This window comes from Candida jiufengensis (genome assembly GCF_024610255.1).
Source record: "Candida jiufengensis strain CBS 10846 chromosome Unknown scaffold5, whole genome shotgun sequence".
NCBI classification, from domain to species: domain Eukaryota; kingdom Fungi; phylum Ascomycota; class Pichiomycetes; order Serinales; family Debaryomycetaceae; genus Lodderomyces; species Lodderomyces jiufengensis.
In genome coordinates this window covers 1118718-1140560 of record NW_026261558.1, presented here as the reverse complement: position 1 = coordinate 1140560, position 21843 = coordinate 1118718, and the positions used below count along the sequence as shown (strand labels likewise).

The window sequence follows — 21843 nt, the reverse complement described above, 5'->3', positions numbered from 1 at the left end:
CAGGGATTAATTTGCACAAACCTTGATCGGAAAGTGTCAGTAAAGTGTTATTACCCAGGGCAAATAAATGTACTGATGCTCTCGTATTTTGAATGGGATAAAGTGTAGTTTAAAGAATTGAAAATCAATTTTCGAATAACTTTTTGTCAAAATGACATCAATACATTATATATTACAATTAATTTTACAAATAAATATCATCATTTAAATCATGAATAGGCAATTCTTGCTTTACATTTACATCCTTCATTTCCTCTTCTCTAGTATCATCATCATCGTTGATCAATTTCTTTATGTTTAAATCCAATTTATCTATATTTAATTCATTTACACCATAGATTTTTATATTTTTTAGATTTACATTTGTTGAAAATTTGAAATATAAATCCTTACCAAATATCTGATAATTTAAAAATCTTAGTGGTAATTTTATATGATTTATTCCTGGTTTCAAAGTTGATTCTTTTATGAATTTAAACTTTGATGTATTTATATTTGTTGAATTTATAATTGGATATTTCAAGTTATCAAAATCTGTCTTGGTTTTTGGTTTAAATCCAAACTCACAATTCAATTTTGAATTATCACTAGATTTTAGTTCTATTACTATATCTGTAGGTATAATAGATTTACTGAGTCTGATCCCAATTTCATCACCACCTTTCCATGTAATGTCATCATCTATTATAACATGATTTGCATTATCTTCTTGATTTACATTTGAACTGAATAAATCTAACCAACCTAAAAACATTTTCTTGACTATATCAGATTTATTTTTCGTCGATGTTAAAAATCCTAAAATTCTTGCTCCATTATTAAAATCTGCATAGTTTATATAATTTGAATTTTGCAAAATGGATTCAATTATTGTATTTAATATTATAGGATTTTTAGTTGAAATAGTATCATTGAATAAATTTAAATCACTGAGTTTAGATTCTAACTTTGATTCAATTTCTGATTTTACCGATTCAACTGATTTTGTAATTAGATCATTTATACTATCTAAATTAGGATTTATTGGTGATTCAATCTGTTCATTTGACTTCTGGTAATTCTCCATAAACTGATATAAATATTGATGAAATTCTGGAGATACTTGTAATTGACCATGTTTTAGACTAACTGGAATTAATTCAGCTGAATTTGATCCAGATTTTATTTTCTCTATACTTGTCTCTAATTTTGAAAATTTTGATTCAATTTCAAAATTTTGATTATTTAATAAATCTTCGAGATAATTGAGTCTAGTTGATATTTTCCTTTTCTCCAATAAGTTGAAGTTGAAAAGTTGTGACCCATCTTTAATAAAAAAGAAAGTAATTGTTAACAGAAATGTAATGATAAAAATTAAATTAAATCTTAGTAAAAGTGATTTTGTAAATTCATAATTGCTTTTTGATGTATTTGTTGGCCTTAAAGACTCCTGTTTTGCGTTATTAATTTGTTCAAAAACAGTAGGAGTTTCCAATTCTTCACCATCTTCTTGATCATAAAATTTTGGCTCTTTTCCAAAATTGTGTCCCTCATGATCTTCATCATCGTCAAATTCTTCATCTTCACTGAACTCACCATTGAATGTTTCATCTCCATCACTAAATATATAATCTTTATCATATTCTTCCACATAATTGTCAGTATTACTATAATCAAAATTTGAATTTAAATATTTCAAGTAAGATTTATTTAAATCTATTTCATCAATTTCTTTCTCCAAATCATTATTATCTATATTATTTATAGTCATTGATATTTCATTTTCTATATCTGATTTATTTCGAAAATTAAGATCTTTATATGGTGAATGTAGTGTTGTACGATTTTGTGATATCCCGTTGTTTTGATAATTAGTAAAATGATCTGGTGATCGTAGTGGATTTGATTTACCAACTATTCTTCTTATATTAATTGAATTTTCATCATCTGAATTTCCGGTATACCTGGGTATCATTGGGAATCCCAGAGGTTTTTTAAAAGTTGACATTGTTCAGAACTGATTTATTTAATTACGTTTTCGTGTCAAAAAAAATCTTAATGTCCTTTATTTTTTTTTTTTTCAAAACGCGTTTTTTAAAATTAATCAATGTAGAATCACTTTACAAACTAATGAATCCTGAAATTTGATTGATCAAGCTCTAGTATTTCTCACAGGATAACTCAATACGACAGACTGACTAAAGCCTGTTAGATTAGATAATAGGATTAGCGAGTTCGCCCTTGATAAGCCAGATTGAAGCATACAATAAATTACTTCACATCCACAATTTGTTTAGCTGACGTGAAAATTTACTTTCTAATTAGAATTAATCTTCGCTCTCAATGATTTTCGTTAATCAGGTTTATATGAAAGCAAAGTAGTAGTTTTGCTGAAAAGAGTCTCTTATAATTAAAAAATTAGAAAATTTCAAAAATAAAAAAAGTAAAGTTTCAGCTACTTAAGAACAAAACGGAATTAAAACTTGGTCATATATAAAGCATGACTAACTATTAATGGTTCAAAAGTCTAGCCAATCACTTTTCCTGAGATGAATTTCAAGAAACAGCGTTTATTAAGAGATACATCAACTTATTGACAAAAGATTTTAAATTTGGTTTGCGTCAAATTTACTGATCAATTACCTTTTGTGAGATTTACAACGATAAATCAGGTTCTCAGAAGATCCAAGAAAGATTTGAATCTTCATCTCCTAAAATTTGAGCTAGTGGCCGTAATTAGAAATTACAAGTGAATTGGCTATCATCTTCTTCTTCAGAAACTTCGAAATTTGTTGTTATAATATTGTTTCCTAGAATTTGATATTCAAAATTTTTATACGAATCATTTTGATAATTCAATTTATAACTTCTTGATAGTGACTACCACATACAATTAGTTGCTGATGTGCAATGAGTGGAAGGAAATGAGCTTTCGCAAGATTTGCAGTAGTGGACGATTGTGAGGATTTTGACCGAAACATCTTTTAAACCATTTCTGAAATGATTATATGTAATATTCTTGGTGGAACCTTACTGAACCAATTGAGATTATAGAATAAACAATAGGTGTTGAGTCCATAATGGCCAAGTTTAAGGTATATTCCATCGATCGTCATATATTTCATATTTGTCGCTATTGCAGATTTTAAAAACCTCGTAAAATTGTGGCTAGTGCATGTAAAGGGAGAAAAATTCTAAAAATAAGAGGAAAATTCTTAGTTATTACAAAAAAAGTTTCAACCTTGTATTTATTCACTCGTAATATATTTATATAAACAATTTATAATTTCTTTAATAAATTTTCAGCACTTGAAATTTCGGTGAAATTACCTTCACTTTCGTTTCCTAAGTATTTAATAATTCCATTTTCAACAATTGCTGCATATCTTTGTAATCTTAATCCCATACCAGCTGAGCTCAAATCCATGACTGAATCTTCACTCAATTCTTTTGAAAGCTTACCTTCTGGGTCAGTTGCAAATATTACATAGTTGTCTTCATCATCAACACCTGCATCTTTGAATAATGCTTTTCCAAATGCTGCATTAACAAATGGATCGTTAACAGACAAAAATATGATATTCTTAACGCCTTTATCTTTAAATTGCTTGATATGCTTAATATAATCAGGTAAGTGACTGGCCAGGCATACTTTTGTAAAAGCACCAGGGTATCCGCTAATAACAACTGTTGAGTCTTTAAATTCAGATTTTAAATCTAATGTTTTTGGTTCACCCGCTTGTAAAATTTTCAAGTGATTTTTATCAACAGGTACATATTTCAATGGAATATTTGTAGGGAATTGATCGTTTACTGACATCTTATATATATGATTATGTTGGCTTTATGAAGATTCTCGACTGAACAAAATTATAAAAGAAATGGTATTTTGAAAGAATTATGACCTATTTATATTCTTTGGTGAAATAGTTTTAATTACAAATTATAACGTGGGTTCAGGGGTGAAAATATAAGTATAATAGTTATTAGCTTATTTAATCATAGAATTAATCATATAAATTTAAAAGGGGAAAATTCAAATTATTTAGTCTGTACAATTTAAGAGCAATTCTAAAAACTTCTTTCCAGTTAAGTTGCAAAACCCCACTAAATCCCTATTGGATAAATAAAAAATCGCACCGATCAAACAGTATTAGTTGTTTCCGTTCCGCGATTCACAATTAATGCAATGTGTCAAAATAGTACTAGACGTGGTATTGTTTGTTGAAAAATTGGTAGTATGACTTAATTAATAACAAGTTGTTGTACAATTGCAATTGGCACTAGAAATTGACAAAATAATACATCATTTTGACAAACTTGAAATTACTTTCGGACTTTCAACGAGACAATAGTTTTAGTCGTTTATAACTCAGGATTACAATGATCCGTTGAAATGTCGATTTAATTCTAAATTTGACCGTCAACAAACTTTAATTACTTTACCTTATTTTAAAACACCAATTACATAACCGTACAGTATAAATTAAAGTGACTGGCTTTCGCTTGTTCGCTCGACATTCTTACCCTTTATTACCTTTAAATTGGCATTTGCATAATTTGACGAGCTCCCCCATTTTAAATACAACAAAAACCATGTAGTTGTCTTTGTTTGAAAATCCAAGTCCCTTTTAATTTCCTATTGCATATAGAAAAAAAATTACAAATACTACAATCAGAATTGAACAGTAAGGAATATGTACATTTAGCTGAATAGTTTACTTATCACATTTCCAATGATTGCAAATAGATAAGCCCCAACCAATAAAGTAATTGGCCATTGTTGCCATGGTCTATCCCAATCCAATGGGATTGGAATTACACCTAACCAACAACCAGCTAAAGTCATTAAAACTTGAGATAAGATTGGATGACTAAAAATCGTATAATATACATGTTCTTCATCAAATAATTTTTTAGATTGATTAAAATTTAATGAATATAATATTAATAAAGGATTGAAAATCAATTGTGATAAATGTAATGATAATGTAAAAGTTTTTAATGAATATTTATAAACTGGAGCTCCCATTAATATTATGATAAAAAACATTGGTATTGATAATAGTAAACTAACCAAAATACTAGATACCACAAGCAAAGGTTTATTATCATTTTTGGATTTCTTAACAACATTAGTAGCCAATATATAATTGTAAATAGCATGTATTGGTAAGCTTGTTAAAAACGTTTTAAACATCACTCCTTCAACATCTTCCGTAATTCCATAATAAAACATAACCCAAATTATAAGTATATTTTGTATAGGTATTGTTATAATTGAATTTTTTAAACGTGGAACAACTGCTGTGGTTTCTGTATTTTGTTGATGTGATTGATGTGGTGAGACTCCATTGACGTCTTGTCTGAATGATACAGTCTTCTTCATCGGTTTCGGTCTATCATATTCTTTTTCTAATTGTATAGATCCTCTTTTCATTCTTGAATTGGTAAGTAACTGATTTAAAGTTGATAATTATTTTTTAACTTGATTTCAATTTACGAGATTTCATTAAAAATCAAATACGATTTGAAATTTTGATTTTATTAATTTTACAACCAAATATAAATTCATCCTAAAATGGATGCCTATCAAGAATTCATAGATCCTTCGAGGATAACGAGTTGTATAGGTTGTAATTTTATATCACCTACAACCAAGAATTTAATACTCGCAAAGGGATCTATACTCCAAATATTTGAAACGATCTTATTAAAACAATCTACAACCAACAAACCACAATATAGACTAAAATTGATTGAACAATTTAAATTACAAGGAACTATAACTGATCTTAAATCTATAAGAACATCAGAATCACCAGACTTAGATTATGTTTTGGTATCAACCAAATATGCCAAATATTCAATAATTAAATGGAATCATCAAGCACATTCTATATCAACCGTGTCACTACATTATTATGAAAATTGTATTCAAAATTCAACATTTGAAGAATTAGGAATATCAGAGTTAATCTTGGAACCTACTTATAATTCAGTTTCATGTCTTCGATATAAAAATTTGCTATGCTTTTTACCATTTGAAGGTATAGATAATGAAGACTATGATGATGATGATGATGACGATATTGAAGAAGACGAAGATGAACCAAAAACTAATGGGAATTCAAAAGAGGAGATCAATCAATTTTACGATGCGAGTTTCATACTAGATGCCCTGAATTTAGATTCTTCTATTGATACAGTAGTGGACATGCAATTCTTACATAATTATCGAGATCCTACTATAGCAATACTATCACAAAGGACACATGCGTGGGCGGGAAATTTAATGAAAACAAAGGATAACATCCAATTAACATTATTGACTTTAGATTTAGAATCAAAATCAACTTTGCCAGTTTTCAAAATAGATAATTTACCATATGATGTTGATAGAATAATATCATTACCACAACCATTGAATGGATGTTTATTAATTGGGTGTAATGAAATATTACATGTTGATAATAGTGGATTAGTAAAACGTATTGCAGTAAACCAATTCACATCTTTAATTACATCATCTACTAAAAATTATCAAGATCAATCAACTTTAAACTTAAAATTGGAAGATTGTTGTGTTGTACCAATCCCCGATGATCATAGAGTTTTGTTGGTGACAAATCACGGAGACTTTTATTTTATAAATTTTGAATTAGATGGTAAATCAATAAAAAAAGTGTTTTTGGAGCCTGTTGATAAAAAGATGTATAACAACATTAAGCTAACATACCCAGGTGAGGTCGCTTCTTTGGACAAAAATCTATTATTTTTTGCAAATATGAATGGTGATAGTCCCTTGGTTCAAGTAAAGTACAAAAACTCTTTAAAAGTGATCGAAACCGAGGAGGAAGAAGAAGAGGAACCGAAAGAAGATTCTGATGACGATGATTTATATAAAGAGGAAGAAGAAGAAGAGCAACAAAAAGTACTTAGAAAGTCCCATATTGAATTTGTCATTCAAGATAAATTGGTGAATAATAGTCCAATTTCGTCCTTCACATTGGGGTTATGTTCTCGAGAGAAATTTAAATGCAATTTACCTAATCCAAGTTATAACGAAGTACTGATTATAAGTAATTCCGGATCTCATGATCAAGGTAAATTAAATATTATAACGCCAACTATACAATTAGACATCTCATCTTCATTATCGTTTTCACAAGTCAACCGTATGTGGAATTTAAATCAGAAATTTTTAATTACTTCAGATGACATAAATGCAAAATCTGAAATTTTTCAAATTGAAAAACTGTATACTAGAATGAAATCAAAAGATTTTATAAATGATGAATTAACAATCAATGTTCATGAATTAAATAATGGGAAATTTATTTTACAAATCACACCAAAACAGATATTGTTATTTGATTCTAAATTTAAAGTAAGATTGAATTTAAATGAGGAAATCAAAAATGATGAAATTTTGAGTAGTACATTACGTGATGAATTATTAATGATTTTTTTGGCAAGTGGTGATGTTATGATTTTTTCCATAAATACTTACAACGAATCATATTCCAAAATTAGTATTCCCAAATTATTAGAGGATACAATTATCACCACAGGTTATATCACAAGCTCTCATTTATTAAATGCTGTACTGAAAAATGTTGAGCTTCTAACAAATTCAAGGAAAAGAAGATATAATTCAATTACCACCATCACTCAAAAAGCAGAACCACCTAAATCTCAAAAGCAAAAAATCTTTATCTTAGTTACTGGTGATAATAGAATAGTTGCATTTAATAGACATCATAATGAAAAATGCTTTCAATTAAATGATGTTTCAAAATTCAGTGATCATTTGGAATTGAGTTTCTTTGATATAAATCAAGCACCGCCAGATCCATTTATCAAACAAGTTATACTAAATGATCTTGGAGATAATGATCACAAAGAAGAATATTTAACAATACTTACAATTGGTGGTGAGGTATTTTTGTACAAGTTGTTTTTTGATGGTGAGAATTATGTATTTAAAAAGGAAAAAGATTTAAAAATCACTGGTGCTCCTGAAAACGCATTCAATGCTGGGACAATGATTGAAAGAAGACTTGTTTATTTCCCAAATTTAAATGGCTTTACATGTATATTCGTTACCGGGCTAATACCATTTCTTGTGATGAAAAATTGTCACTCCATACCGAGAATCTTCCAAGTTTCCAAAATCCCAGCTGTATCAATTTCCGCATTTTCTGATTCCAAAATCAAAAATGGGTTGATCTTTTTAGATGATAAACAAAATGCTAGAATTTGTCAATTGTCGTTGGATTATAATTATGAATTCAACCTACCAATTAAACATGTACATATGGGAGAGCTGATCAAATCTGTTACATATCATGAGCAATCAGATATGTATATTGTTTCTACATTTAAAGAAATACCATATGATTGTATCGATGAAGAAGGTAAAACTATAGTTGGTGCTTATAAAGACAAACCTTCTGCCACTTCGTTTAAAGGATCAATAAAATTAGTTTCCCCATATAATTGGACCGTAATTGATACGATTGAATTGCAAGATAATGAAGTTGGAATGACTGTACAATCAATGATTTTAGATGTTGGATCATCAGTTAAAAAAATTAAATCTAAAAAGGAGTATATTGTAATAGGTACTGGGAAATTAAGAATGGAAGATTTAGCTGCAAATGGTTCTTTTAAGATTTATGAAATTATTGATATTATACCTGAGCCTGGTAAACCGGAAACAAACCACAAATTTAAAGAAATTTTTCAAGAAGATACAAGAGGTGCTGTAACCAATATATGTGATTTAAGTGGAAGATTCTTAGTCGCACAAGGTCAAAAGATTATTGTACGTGATTTACAAGATGATGGTGTAGTCCCAGTTGCATTTTTAGATACTCCGGTATATGTTTCGGAAGCTAAAAGTTTTGGTAATTTATTAATGTTGGGAGATCCTTTGAAAAGTGTTTGGTTGGTGGGATTTGAAGCAGAACCTTTTAGAATGGTCATGTTGGGTAAAGATACTCAACATTTGAATGTAGAAAGTGCTGATTTTATTGTAAACGATGAAGAAATTTACATTTTGGTTGCTGATAATAATAATGTATTGCATTTAATACAATATGATCCTGATGATCCTTCATCAATCAATGGTACAATCTTGTTGAATAAAGCATCATTTGAAATTAGCTCAACATCGACATGTATGAGATCAATTCCAAAGGGAGATTCTGGAAATTATCAAATTTTGGGTTCAACCTTAGATGGATCTTTTTATAATGTTTTCGCATTAAATGAATCCACATATAGAAGAATGTATATATTACAACAACAATTACTGGATAAAGAGTACCACTTTTGTGGGTTAAATCCAAGATTACATAGATTTGGATCTTTGGTTATGAAAGATAATGAAATGAATAGTAGACCAATTTTAGATTATAGCTTGATAAAAGATTTTACCAAATTAAATCTTGATAGACAAAAGAATTTGGCTACAAAAATTAATGTTAAAGGTTCAACTCAAGAAATTTGGAAAGATATCATCGAGTTAGAATATTCTTTAGAGGATTTATAGGTCAATAAAAGTTTTGATTTTATCTACGATATTAGTTCACTCTATCTTTATATTATATAATATTACAAATTAAAATACACATTAAATATTGAATACCGAAAAATTGTCTTTATGTTTATCATATGAATAATAAGAATGAAATCAAAGCTGCCATAAACCCACCAGCACCAAAAGTTCCAGCAAGAGCAACACCACCCTCATAAGTAGTTATACTATAAGAATCAACAGTATTTGAGCTTGATTGAACTTGTGAAGTTTCTTGAGAAACTTGTTCTATAGTTGGAGTTTGAGTCACTATATTATCAGTAATAACATTAATTGTGACTGGAACTTTAGATTCTACGGCAATTGTATTTTTTACTGTTTCTTGTGGCTCTGATTTAATTGAAGCTGCAGAAGGTTGTGAACTTTTTACTGTTTCTTGTGGTTTTAGTTCAAGTGAAGCTGAAGATGATGATTGTGGAATTTCACTAATTGGGCAATAAGTTGTATAAACTGTATTGATGTTACTAATAATCTTAACACCTGTGGTTTCTTTTGATACTTCAGAACATTTGTTCTCACTACATGATGTGACTGTGATAATTTTAGTAGAATATTCAGTATGATCTGATCCTGCTCCGTTAGTTGATGATAAAGGTACTGGTGCAACTGATGAAGATTCTTGTGAAGGTAATGGACAATAAGTTGTGTAAACAGTATTATCTGAAGAATAAACTTTATAACCTGTTGTTTTTTCTGCAATTGAACATGAACCTTGTGAGCATGTAGTAATTGTTAATAATGTTGATTTAACGTCTGTTACTGTTGAATCAATTCCATTAGCTGATAAAGTAACCGATTTAGCTGGTCCTGCAATACTGCTTGGAGATGAATCTTTAGTAGATGCTGATTTAGCTGGTGCTACGACAGTGCTTGAAAATGATTCTTTAGCAGATGGTGAAACCTTTATTGAACCTTTAATTGTAGTTAAAGTTGAAGTTGAAGTAGCAATTATTGGTGAAGAATAAGTAACCAGACCTGGATTGGCGGCTGCTGATGATGTTGGAGTTGCTGACTCGATGGTTGATTCAACAGGTACCAAAGTTGTGACAACAGTTAAAATACCATTTATAGTGGTTGTATAAGTTGTTAATTTTTCTAAATCAGTAGTGACATAACAATGTCCGTTTGAATCACATGTGGTATAAGTAACTTGAGATAAATCTGTTTCATAGTCTGTTTCATATTCATAAGACGTTTGATGTTTTTTAGAACTTGAACTATAAAATGTAGTTTGCTCTGAGCCTGCTTGAATAGATGATGTTGAACTATTACCATAAAATACTGAAGACAGTTTTGGTAATACTGGAATATTTGAAGCTGTGGAAGAACATGATGAATAAGTTGATATAGTGGTTGACCTTATTGTTGCAACCTCTGATAATGCAAAAGTAGTTGATATTAAAACACTTAATGAAAAAATTCCTTTCATTTTGTAAAAGTTTGTTTGAACGTTTGATGAACCAAAAAAAGAAAGTGAAAAATAATTGTTATTTCTAGAATCTAGGACATGTAGGTATTTATAATTTGATTGTCATAAGATAACAATAGAAGGTTTGTCACATATTTTCAAAAACCAGCTTAATAGCAACAATCAAAGTTTGTGCTTGCTTATGTCTAAATCAAGATCTAAAATTGACGTGTGATTCGCGTGTGGATCATGTTATAATAAAGTTTAAAATTTAAAATGAAATTTTGAAACATGGCTGGTATGCGATCTGTTTTGATTGCAAAAACTCAAACTGGCTGGAACAACCAGATTTGGTAATATGCGCGGCTTCGGAAAAATTAAATTAAGAAAGAAAAAAATTAAAAAAATAAAAATTATACCGAGATACGTCAAACATAATAGAATAGAAGCTTAGAGCATTACGAATTACGACCATCTTGCTATCCAAATGACAATCAAACTGCGATAAAAATATACGAATCCAGAGATTTACATTGTATTTTGTTGCATGATACTCATTTCGTATTCCCCCACTTTTATAATTACATCACTAAATCTAAATTTTAAGCATAACAATTGCAAGTCATGAGACTAAATGCCTTACTTTTCACATTTACTATATTCATACTAAAATTTGTCTGCTCCACTATACCCCAAAGAGAATATATCAAGGAATTTGATGATTCAATAATACAACAAACATTGGAGAAACTGGTTTTTTCGCTAATATATTTTTATTCAGATTCTTGTAAATTTTGTCAGCAATTTGATCCAATTTTTGAAAATTTAAGTGTTTTATACAACCATAATAGCAAGTCAAGTTCCAGATTTCAAATTTTGAAAACCAATGCTAGAAGCAATAAAAAATTAAGTCAGTTATTCAAAATCCAACACTACCCATCTATAAAATTATTGGATTATTCAACCAAAAAAATCGAATCATTTGAATACAATCGAGAATTACAAACCTTGATTACCTATATCGAACATCATGTATCAATACAGCCAAATTTTGATAATTTCGAATCAAAATTACAAAAATTTAATGACTTGAGTACAACACTTATTAAAGCCAATGATCAATTAATAATATTTACAACTTCTTTCCTAAGTGACTGGAAAGACATACAATATCCAGCACATTTCATACAAAATTTAGCATTGATTTATCCACACCTTGACATAACAGTAATATATTCTGACGAATTAGAAGATTCTTCAATTTTACAATATTTTGATGTTAGCAATTTTCCAAGTGCTGTTTATTCGAGAAATGGACTGTTTCAAACTTTAAATACAAATTCACAAAACTACATGAAAAATAATGAATTAAATGAAGCTCAATTGAAAAAATTTATTGATACTATAAATGATTCTGAAAACGTTTGGTTTGATGAAAAATTTATGAAAAATGCCAAAGAAAAAGATAATAAAGTACAACAAGTATCGGGATTAAGTAAACTACAAGGTCTAAATAATGAAGTTATAGATAATGAAGAAGATGATGATATATTAGAACATATAGAATTATAGCTCAAATTAAGCAGTTGTGGTAAATTATATACCAATCCTGTATATAAAACTATTTTTGGAAAATTGACGTGTTGAAAATTAAAGTTTCAATTTCTCGTTATATTTTTTAATTTTTTATTAAAGATAGTGTTTGTATTTATTCAACAACTAATCAATTATTCATATATTCATCAATTGATTCAATATCTAAATCAACTTGTCTAACAATTACTATTTAAAAATAAACTGACAACTCCAAGATGAATATTTTTAGATTCTTTGGTGATCTTTCACATTTAGCTAGTATATTTATACTATTATATGCAATTGAAACAAATAGATCAATAAATGGTATATCATTAAAAACTCAAGCATTATATGTTGTTGTATTTATAACAAGATATCTTAATTTATTTACAAAATTTTATTCATTATATAATACTTTACTCAAGATTATTTTCATAACAAGTTCGATTTATACTGTTTATGTAATGATTTATAAATATCAAAAATCTATTACAAATCATGTTGATACTTTCCCGGTTAGATATTTGGTAGGTGGAGCACTTATTGCAAGTTTAATTTTTACACATAAATATACACCAGGTGAAATAATATGGAGTTTTAGTTTATGGCTTGAAGCAGTTGCTATATTACCACAATTATATATTTTACAAAGAACGGGTGAAGCAGAAAATATCACTACTCATTATATTTTTGCCTTGGGGTTATACAGAGCTTTATATATTCCAAATTGGATTTATAGATATTTTGCTGAAGGTCATTTAGATTATGTTTCAATTTTATCAGGACTTTTACAAACTGCTGTTTATTCAGATTTTTTTTATATTTATTATAATAAAGTATTAAAAGGAAAAAAATTTGAATTACCGGTATAGTATTAGTTTATAGGTGAATATATATATACAACATGTATTTCAATTCTAATCTCTTTTCAATGGATAATATTCTGTTCTTACTCCATCTTTTGTTACAATCATTATTTCTAAACCATCACCAACATATATATGTCTTTCACCAGCTGATGTGAATGCATCTCTTACCAACTGTATTACTTCTTCCAAAGGTAAATCATGTACTTTTACTCTTTCTTTACCATCAGTACCAGGTACAAATTGATTCTTAAAATTAACTTGATTATCCAAAAATGGCATAATTAAACTAGCTGCTGCACCACCAGCTCTACATTTTTCTCTTTCATAACTTCCAACTGGATCATAAGAATATACTGCACCTTTACCTTCATCATCTAAACCAGCAATTAATGTACTTACATAAAATGGGAAAAATCTTTTACCATACAACAAATGTTGAATATATCTTGCAGCACTTTTAATTTCTAATTTTCTATTTTCATTATCAAATTTATACCATATAAAAGATTGTTTAAATTTATCAATTAATGCAACTCCATCAGCTGCAAAACCATTTGCAGTCATTAATATATTATCACCAACATTATGTATTTTAGGTTCATATCTTGATTGTATGGAATATCCTTCAACTTGTCTTGTATCTCCTGCTAATACCGCAAAATCAGCTCCCGCAATTCCCAACACTGTTCCACCATTATCTGAATACGGATTAAATCTATGTTCTATTGGTACTGTATTTATTTCTGCTGAATACTCAGATGCAACTGTCGTTTGTCCAGACATTGTTTTTGGTGTGTTATGTTATTATTTATTTGGTTCAATTGGTAAAATTAATGGTAATTGTTGTGAAGTCTATGTTGATAAATGCTTGATGTCTCTTGGTGAAACATTAACAGTTCGCCACTTTGAAAATCAGATATCAGAAAAATTCAGGGCTACCAAGAATCTGCGATATTTTTAGTAGTGCGCGCGTTTAACGACTATAACAATAATTTTTACAATTTCTTTATAGACTTTACAATTATCAATTTATCACAATAAGCAAAGCATTGTATCTATGAAAATCTCTACTAAAAAGCAAAATATTCCTTAAATCTTGTATCATATATCAATAATAGTATCTTCTTCAATTATTGAATTTCTATAATCATCTTTTAAATGATTTCTCAAAATGGATAACCACACTCCCATTGTTGCACAACTTTTAACATTTAAATTTCCTCTACTTACTATATTATCATGACTATTGAATACATCAAGGTATACTGGTAACTTAATCCAATCTATTTGATTTAATGAATTCATAATAAATGTTCTTTCTTTACCTAATTCTAATTCAAATTCTGGTTCAAATAATTTGAAATTATCATAATCTTTTAGTCTTGTTATATGTTCATTAATTATTTTATCATTTAATTCAAAATCTATATCAATTAAAGTAACTGTTACAGTTTTATCATTTGATTTTACGTCTTTCTTTTGTTGATCTATAGATGTATCACCAACTTCGAACTCACCTTTTTCATAATCTTGTTTACCTTTAACTTTCACATTTCCATTAATTATTTCATCTTCTTCATCATCATCATAGTCTTCATCTGCGCTTGAATATCTTCTTGTTCTGCCCATAAATCTTTCTTCCGCATAAAGCATTTGATCCATTGCATTTTCAGTAATATGAGAAGTATCACCTTTAAAACTTTCATGTTTTGATAAATGTTTTCTTTTTGCTCTTTGTTGTTCACTAGCTTTTGCATCTTCTGGATCTATATGTTGATTTGGTAATTTATTATAGACGTATGACATAACTTTTGACCAATGGTCTGTGATATTTGGAATACTATGAATTTTAACTTTTATGTAGCTGTAAATTGAAACTACTATACTGGTTGTAAATACAAATGGTATCCAAAGTGGTAGTAAAAAACATGCTAACATAATAATGATTAAAATTTTAGCAAATTTATTTCGTATAATAAATGGAGTTTCTTCTTGATGATTCCCATTAAAATTTTTAGAGTCTTCCGGTCCTACTAAATGGGATCTTGTTAAATCAACAACTTTTGGTCGAACTAATTTATTTTTAATTCTTGATTGTGGTAAATCTTTTAAATATTTAACTTTTATTTTATCTAATTGATCAAATGGTGAATACGAGGTAATGTATGATGTAAAAAACGCAACAGTTCTATCATTTTTGATATTTGCTAATAATATATGTTTTTCAAATTTTAAAAGACCTTGAAAATATTTATCTTTTGGATCTGCTAAATCAATTAAAATTTTATCATAATCTGTTATAAATAATTGACCACCAGTTTTACCAAATAAATAAGGTCCAACATTATTTGCAATATGATCGAAGATATTATTTTTAAAAAAATGTACTCCTAAATGTGGTGTTGCAAACGTTGAAAAAAACACTGGCTTTATAATATCGAAAAAATTCAACTCATTTAATAAACCAATAACATATCTTGATAATAATCCACCTAATGAATAACCAACAAAACTTATTTTGGTGACTTTTAAATTATTTTTATCTTTTAATGATTCAATTTCATAAAATATTTCTGTTATGATTTTTCTCGAATTTAAATCTAATCCATCATAAGTTTTCCAAAATCTAAAACTAACAGGTTTTAAAGTTGTAATTACATCATTTGATACTAAATCTTTCTCATTTATTGATTTTGTTAATGAATTTGTTATAAATTTTTCTATATGATTCATATGATTTGGTGAACCGAATAATCCATGTATTAATACAAACAAATGTGCTGATTTCTCTTCATTTTTTGATGCAATTGATGTTGTAGAAGACATGTTGCTAGAATTGGTTGTAAATGATTGAATTAAAAATGTTGCCAAAAATGGATATCGATAAAGTTATCAACTCAATTTATGAAAAGTAAATATGAATATATATGAATATTTATTAATTAATTGTATATATTAATTGATTATAAGTTTATCAAATATAATGTTGTAAAAAATGAATGATTGAATATATTAAATTATATTGTTATGTTTAATTTGAAACGTTCTTAACCAAAACTAAAAAAAAGAAAGAAACTAACAGATCTGAATATATAAATTAATATGCTTATGATAATTTATCTTTTTTTTGTATTTTTTCCATTGAATTTTGCAACCAACTGATAAGAAGAAAGAAAAAATAAAAAAGTTGTACAATTATAATAAATTATTATATTTAAATAGTTTTAGATTATCAAATCATTAAATTAACGTCAAAGTTGATAAGATTAATTAATTAAGTATTACTTCGTAATTAGTTATATATTAATAATTAACAAATTTTATATATAATATCCTGCAAAACACCTTATCAATTTTCTTAATTTCTGTCTTTGTGATTGGTGATAGATCCATTTACTTTTTGATAGATATTCAGTTTCTTTAATGAAATATATTTTTAAATAAACCGGGATAGAAGAACTACAAACTTCGTTTTGGACAACTTATTTACAAATAATCACTTACTTCGAGTGATCATTTCAACCATAAATTTTTATGTTTAAGTTTCTATTAATAGATTTTAAAACATTTCATAGGCTTTAAATTTACGAGCAATTTTGTTCATGTGATTGTTCACGTGACTATAATCTAATAGTATAGTAAAGAAATTCTTCAGTTACCTTGAGAGATAATACAAGATCGAATCATCATTACTACAAGTTCGTCTATAGATTAAGCTACCTTACAATGGCATTTTGGAATACATCACTGTCACAATCTTCATCAACTGATCCAACACAATCAGCAATCACCCAAAGAGCGTCTCCAGAATCAACAAAATTGAGACTTGAAATTCAAAATCAAATAAGTCAAGAATTAGCAACAGTTAATGCTACAGAATTAGTAAGAACAATAACTGAAAATTGTTTTGATAAATGTATTATTGGTATACCTAAGAATGTTTTAGATGCACAAGATAACATATGTATAAATCAATGTAGAGAAAAATATATGAGGTCATGGAATGTCATATCAAGAGCTTATATTACAAGAATTCAAGAACTGCTGGGCCATTTTTAATCAAAGTTTAAGGAAAAAGAATATGTGAATAAATTTGACGTATCATGTATATATTTTAATGTATTATATTATTAACACTTACACCTTTTTACAATTGTCCTGCCCATTCTGCTGGCATAACTCTATATACATATAATTCACCTTCTACTAAATTCTTCAAAATATATTCACCATCAACGACTTTTCTAACGCCATTAACATTTTGTTCAAGGACTTTTATTTTATCACCATCAGTTCCAACAACTATACTTGTATGATCAGGCATACCAACAGTCTGACTTGAACCATTTACAGGATTAAAAAATCTACAAGATTTAAATTGTAAAATATCACCTATTCTAACATCATCTAATTGTTGTGAACCATTTAAAAATTGATAATTTTTGCCAATTTGTAAAATTGGATAACCATGAGTATAATAAGTTGAAACGAATGCATGATTCCCACAACCCTTTTGTAATGCATATTTAGCTAGATCCCAACATTCTCCATTACCTACTTGTTGACCTTTATGATGTTCACTCCATCCTGCTATATAATAACCAAATTTTTCACTATTTGTCACAAGCTCTGATTTTGTTGGTATTTGTAATAATGGAGATGGTACAAATTTATCTATGGTAACTTTGACACCTGAAACATTATTTGATTCCCATTCAAATTTATATGAAATTATTGATAGATCTTTTAATCGTAAAGTAATTATTCTATTATTTTTTGTAGTGAACCCATGATTCGAATACAGGAAATTTGTTTGGAAATTAAGTCCTTGTAATGATTTTGGTAATTGTAAATTATTTGTATTTGCGAACCATTGAGTTTGTAATTCTAAATCTAATTGTGGTGGTTCAGTTGATTGTTGAGGTTGTGGATGAGGTTGTGGATGAGGTTGCGGAATTGCAGCTGCTTGTCTCTTGTAAGTTCTTGGTTTAGGTGCTGGTGGTGGAGTTGATTGTTCTGGAGAAATTGATCTAACTCTTGGAGAAGGAACAGGTGGTAAATTTGAAATTATAGGCTTTGCTGCAATTTCAGGTTTTGGTTTTGGTTTTGGTGCAATTGTTGGTTTAGCTTTTATACTAGGTGGCGCTGCTTGTTCTTCATTTGATTCTTCTATAGTATTGTTCTTTTTCATGTTCATTTTCTTAAACATATTTTCTAACTCATTCAGTACATCGGAACCATTATTGCTTGTTGAAGTATCTAATTCAGGTTTTGGTTTTTTGACTGGTTTTGGTGGTGGTTTTTTCTTCTGTAAAACTTCACTTGATTCAACCAGTTTTCTTGAAGGCATTGGTGGTGGAGTGGATTTAAGCTCTTGAGTTCTTCTTGTTGGCATTGGTGGAGATATTACAGAGTCATCTTCAACTTCTTCTTCATAGGTCGGTTTTCTAGATATAACCGGTTTCTCTTTCTTTAATGGTTTTTCTACCTTCTCTTGGTTTCCTCTATAAATTTGTGGTGGTGGCGGAAACGAATTCAAATTCAATGGTTGAGTGGTAGCTCCTTGATTTATCGAGTTGCTACTCATTGAGCTTGTAACACTATTAACACTTGATCTTGATGGTAAAGGTGGTTGTGGGTTATTTGACGCTGAAAGTGGTACGTTTATACTACTTTGACTTCCTCTCAGTGGTGCAGGAGTAGTGTATATTTTATTTGAAGATCTTTGTGGAGTTGGAGGTGCAGCATTACCTCTTACTGGAGGTGGAGCAAAGGATTTTGGATCTGGTAAAGGTCTTACTGGTTTATGTTGCTCGACAGGAGGTTCATATTGTTGAGTGGAATAAGATTGATTTTGCTGTTGTGTAGGATTATAAACTGGTGGATTGGTAGTTTGTGGAGTTTGTTGAGGAGATGAAACAGATTGACGAGGGCCTAATGGTGGCGGTTGTTGTTGTTGTTGCTGAAATGATTGAATTTGTTGAGCTGGGGTATAAGCATTTGTAGTTGGTTGAGTATTAGTATTTTGAGCTCCATAATGATGTTGTGCGTGATCTTCAGTCAGATAGACTGGAGGTGGATGATTTTGATTTATTTCGTGAGCCAATTGTTGTTGATTTTGTTGATAAGTTTGTTGTGGTTGCTGTTGGTTTTGTTGTGGTTGCTGTTGATAATTTTGTTGTGGTTGTTGATAGCTTTGATTTGGTTGGGAGTATTGAGGAGTCAGTTGATTTGGATTATACGTTGGTGGCCCTTGATTAGATTGCTGTGAATATTGTTGAGGCTGTTGCGTTTGAGCTTGGGGCTGACTATATTGTTGTTGGGGCTCGTATTGTGCTTGCGGTTGTTGTTGCCCGTATTGTGCTTGTTGGTACTGTTGTTGCTGTTGAGGTTGTTGATATTGCTGTTGAGGTTGTTGATATTGCTGTTGGGGCTGTTGATATTGCTGTTGAGGTTGTTGATATTGCTGTTGAGGCTGTTGATATTGCTGTTGAGGTTGTGATTGATAATTACTAGTTGATTGAGGAGAAGCATATTTTCCTTCTTTTGTACTATAAACCCCTACATTTCTCTTTGGTGGTGGTTGGAAAGATTGCAATGATTCTCTTGTAGGTAATGGTCTAGCTACGTAAGAAGAAGATTCTGTCTGTTGTTCGGGATTTACTTCTTTATTATCTTTATCTTTAATTGGATCAACGTATTCTGTACCGTTTCTTTTTGCTTCGCTCTTTTTATATGTTCTATAACCTGCTTGTCCTAATGCTTTTGAACCTTTACCAATTCCCTTTATAGTCGCTATTCCCACTGCTTTAAATTGATCACTAGACATTTTTGCCTCAATTGGAAATTAAAGTAGTTTAGAAAATTGGTTGTAAAATAAGTATGGAGTTTGAAAATTAAAATTTAGTTACGCTGTTTTTGCCAAATTATATTACACAAAATTAGTTACACTAATTATTCTAAAGAATTGAAACTGTATACATTTTTCTGATGTCTAACTTATAAATAAAACTAACAAATAACTAAAAACAGAACCAGCCATTAATCCAAAACTCAAAAAAACAGTCGTAAATCCACCAGCTGCTTCTTTTTCATCATCATTATCACAAAATTTACCAACAATCATAAATGATGAAGTACATAATTGACCATTAGATATTCCAAATAATAATTGTAATAAGATATACCAAATATCTGAGTTTATGAGAGGTATTGAAACTCCTGGTTTAGTGTTGCATGTTAAAAATAATGGGATGAAAACTAATCTTGATATAGAATAAATTATTAAAACTTTTGGATTTGTAATTAACATTTTTAATTTTGGGTATCCACATAATACTCTACCTAATAAATCCCCAAGATTCCAAATAAGATAAATGAAAGGAATATAAATTTGTTTATTGAAAAATTTATAACTTGATTGATCGCTAGTTGATTCCACTACAGATGCAAAAACTGGGAATGCTAAAGTTATTGAAAATGTTAAGAATATAGTCATTACAATGAGACTTAATTTTGACCATAATTGTGAAAATGGAACAAATTGCTTTTGAGTTACTGGTTCTTCTTCTTCTTCTAATTCTTGTTCTACTTCAGTAGTACCATGTTCTTCTTCAATTAATTCATCTAATCTTTCGTAGACCGTATGTTCCTTATACTTGTTCACCAAATATAACAAGCTAATAGATAAGATACAAACTAAACTTGCAGTAATGTAATAAATAAAAACACCAAAATCTTTTTCAACCTTATGTTCTTTCAAAGTCTTATCACCAACAGCCAAAATTGAAAAAATTAAAGCTAAGGAAGGTAACACTCCAGCAACTGCTTGACCAACCATTACAGAATTTGCATAAATACTACCCATAACATTAACTATAGCCATTGTACCATTTTGTGCAAAACAAGTAGCAGCAGCTGATAACAATACCATAATCATTAAAATTGCAAAAAATAATTTATCATTCATATCTATGAAAATTTGAGTTATACATGTAATAGCCATGAATACAAAAATAACTATAGTCATATTGAAACCAAACTTGACTCTATTTTTATAGTTTACACCAGTTTGTTGTTGTGATAATACATAGTTGAAAATTGCTGAAGTGATAGTAGATACTGACATCATAGTTGAACTATAAATTTTAATTAATGACGGTGAGTTGATAAATCTTGTACCATAATACGCTGAGGCTGACAAGAAACAATTCCATGGCCATAACAAAGCTATTCCAATTATTAAAAATGTAAAGTATTTAAGTTGTGATAATCTAATTTCTATTAGTGATGATAGTTTGAGCACTATTGGATCATTGTGTTGCGTAGCTGCATCATTGAACATACTAGGTTAAATTGAATGAATAGTTGTTTCGATTAATGTCTTTTGTATTGTTGCATAGGTA

At 29.0% G+C, this 21843-nt stretch overlaps 12 protein-coding genes across 12 annotated transcripts; 4 read left to right on the top strand and 8 right to left on the bottom strand. All coding sequences in view use genetic code 12, as the record gives it.

Moving 5' to 3' along the window:
* Positions 1–184: 184 nt before the first annotated feature.
* Positions 185–1987, bottom strand: KGF54_001906 (uncharacterized protein; the record flags this gene model as incomplete). The annotated part of the gene is made up of 1 exon (XM_051762327.1): positions 185–1987. The coding sequence occupies one exon, from the start codon at positions 1985–1987 to the stop codon at positions 185–187; it is 1803 nt and encodes a 600-aa protein (XP_051621444.1).
* Positions 1988–3259: 1272 nt separating this feature from the next.
* Positions 3260–3799, bottom strand: AHP1 (thioredoxin peroxidase; the record flags this gene model as incomplete). The annotated part of the gene is made up of 1 exon (XM_051762326.1): positions 3260–3799. One exon carries the CDS (start codon positions 3797–3799, stop codon positions 3260–3262), a length of 540 nt encoding a protein of 179 aa, XP_051621443.1.
* An 885-nt stretch (positions 3800–4684) lies between these two features.
* KGF54_001904 (mannose-ethanolamine phosphotransferase) lies at positions 4685–5419 on the bottom strand (the record flags this gene model as incomplete). Its single annotated transcript, XM_051762325.1, has 1 exon — positions 4685–5419. One exon carries the CDS (start codon positions 5417–5419, stop codon positions 4685–4687), a length of 735 nt encoding a protein of 244 aa, XP_051621442.1.
* Positions 5420–5560: 141 nt separating this feature from the next.
* KGF54_001903 (cleavage/polyadenylation factor CFT1) lies at positions 5561–9538 on the top strand (the record flags this gene model as incomplete). Its single annotated transcript, XM_051762324.1, has 1 exon — positions 5561–9538. The coding sequence occupies one exon, from the start codon at positions 5561–5563 to the stop codon at positions 9536–9538; it is 3978 nt and encodes a 1325-aa protein (XP_051621441.1).
* A 118-nt stretch (positions 9539–9656) lies between these two features.
* Positions 9657–11012, bottom strand: PGA38 (Pga38p; the record flags this gene model as incomplete). The annotated part of the gene is made up of 1 exon (XM_051762323.1): positions 9657–11012. One exon carries the CDS (start codon positions 11010–11012, stop codon positions 9657–9659), a length of 1356 nt encoding a protein of 451 aa, XP_051621440.1.
* Positions 11013–11615: 603 nt separating this feature from the next.
* On the top strand, positions 11616–12563 carry KGF54_001901 (uncharacterized protein; the record flags this gene model as incomplete). The annotated part of the gene is made up of 1 exon (XM_051762322.1): positions 11616–12563. The coding sequence occupies one exon, from the start codon at positions 11616–11618 to the stop codon at positions 12561–12563; it is 948 nt and encodes a 315-aa protein (XP_051621439.1).
* A 239-nt stretch (positions 12564–12802) lies between these two features.
* KGF54_001900 (uncharacterized protein) lies at positions 12803–13441 on the top strand (the record flags this gene model as incomplete). The annotated part of the gene is made up of 1 exon (XM_051762321.1): positions 12803–13441. One exon carries the CDS (start codon positions 12803–12805, stop codon positions 13439–13441), a length of 639 nt encoding a protein of 212 aa, XP_051621438.1.
* A 45-nt stretch (positions 13442–13486) lies between these two features.
* On the bottom strand, positions 13487–14221 carry KGF54_001899 (proteasome core particle subunit beta 6; the record flags this gene model as incomplete). Its single annotated transcript, XM_051762318.1, has 1 exon — positions 13487–14221. The coding sequence occupies one exon, from the start codon at positions 14219–14221 to the stop codon at positions 13487–13489; it is 735 nt and encodes a 244-aa protein (XP_051621437.1).
* A 318-nt stretch (positions 14222–14539) lies between these two features.
* KGF54_001898 (putative hydrolase) lies at positions 14540–16264 on the bottom strand (the record flags this gene model as incomplete). The annotated part of the gene is made up of 1 exon (XM_051762317.1): positions 14540–16264. One exon carries the CDS (start codon positions 16262–16264, stop codon positions 14540–14542), a length of 1725 nt encoding a protein of 574 aa, XP_051621436.1.
* Positions 16265–17164: 900 nt separating this feature from the next.
* TIM13 (protein translocase subunit) lies at positions 17165–17497 on the top strand (the record flags this gene model as incomplete). The annotated part of the gene is made up of 1 exon (XM_051762316.1): positions 17165–17497. One exon carries the CDS (start codon positions 17165–17167, stop codon positions 17495–17497), a length of 333 nt encoding a protein of 110 aa, XP_051621435.1.
* An 88-nt stretch (positions 17498–17585) lies between these two features.
* On the bottom strand, positions 17586–20267 carry MUC1 (Muc1p; the record flags this gene model as incomplete). Its single annotated transcript, XM_051762315.1, has 1 exon — positions 17586–20267. The coding sequence occupies one exon, from the start codon at positions 20265–20267 to the stop codon at positions 17586–17588; it is 2682 nt and encodes an 893-aa protein (XP_051621434.1).
* A 165-nt stretch (positions 20268–20432) lies between these two features.
* KGF54_001895 (nucleoside transmembrane transporter) lies at positions 20433–21782 on the bottom strand (the record flags this gene model as incomplete). Its single annotated transcript, XM_051762314.1, has 1 exon — positions 20433–21782. One exon carries the CDS (start codon positions 21780–21782, stop codon positions 20433–20435), a length of 1350 nt encoding a protein of 449 aa, XP_051621433.1.
* Between the last annotated feature and the right edge of the window lie 61 nt (positions 21783–21843).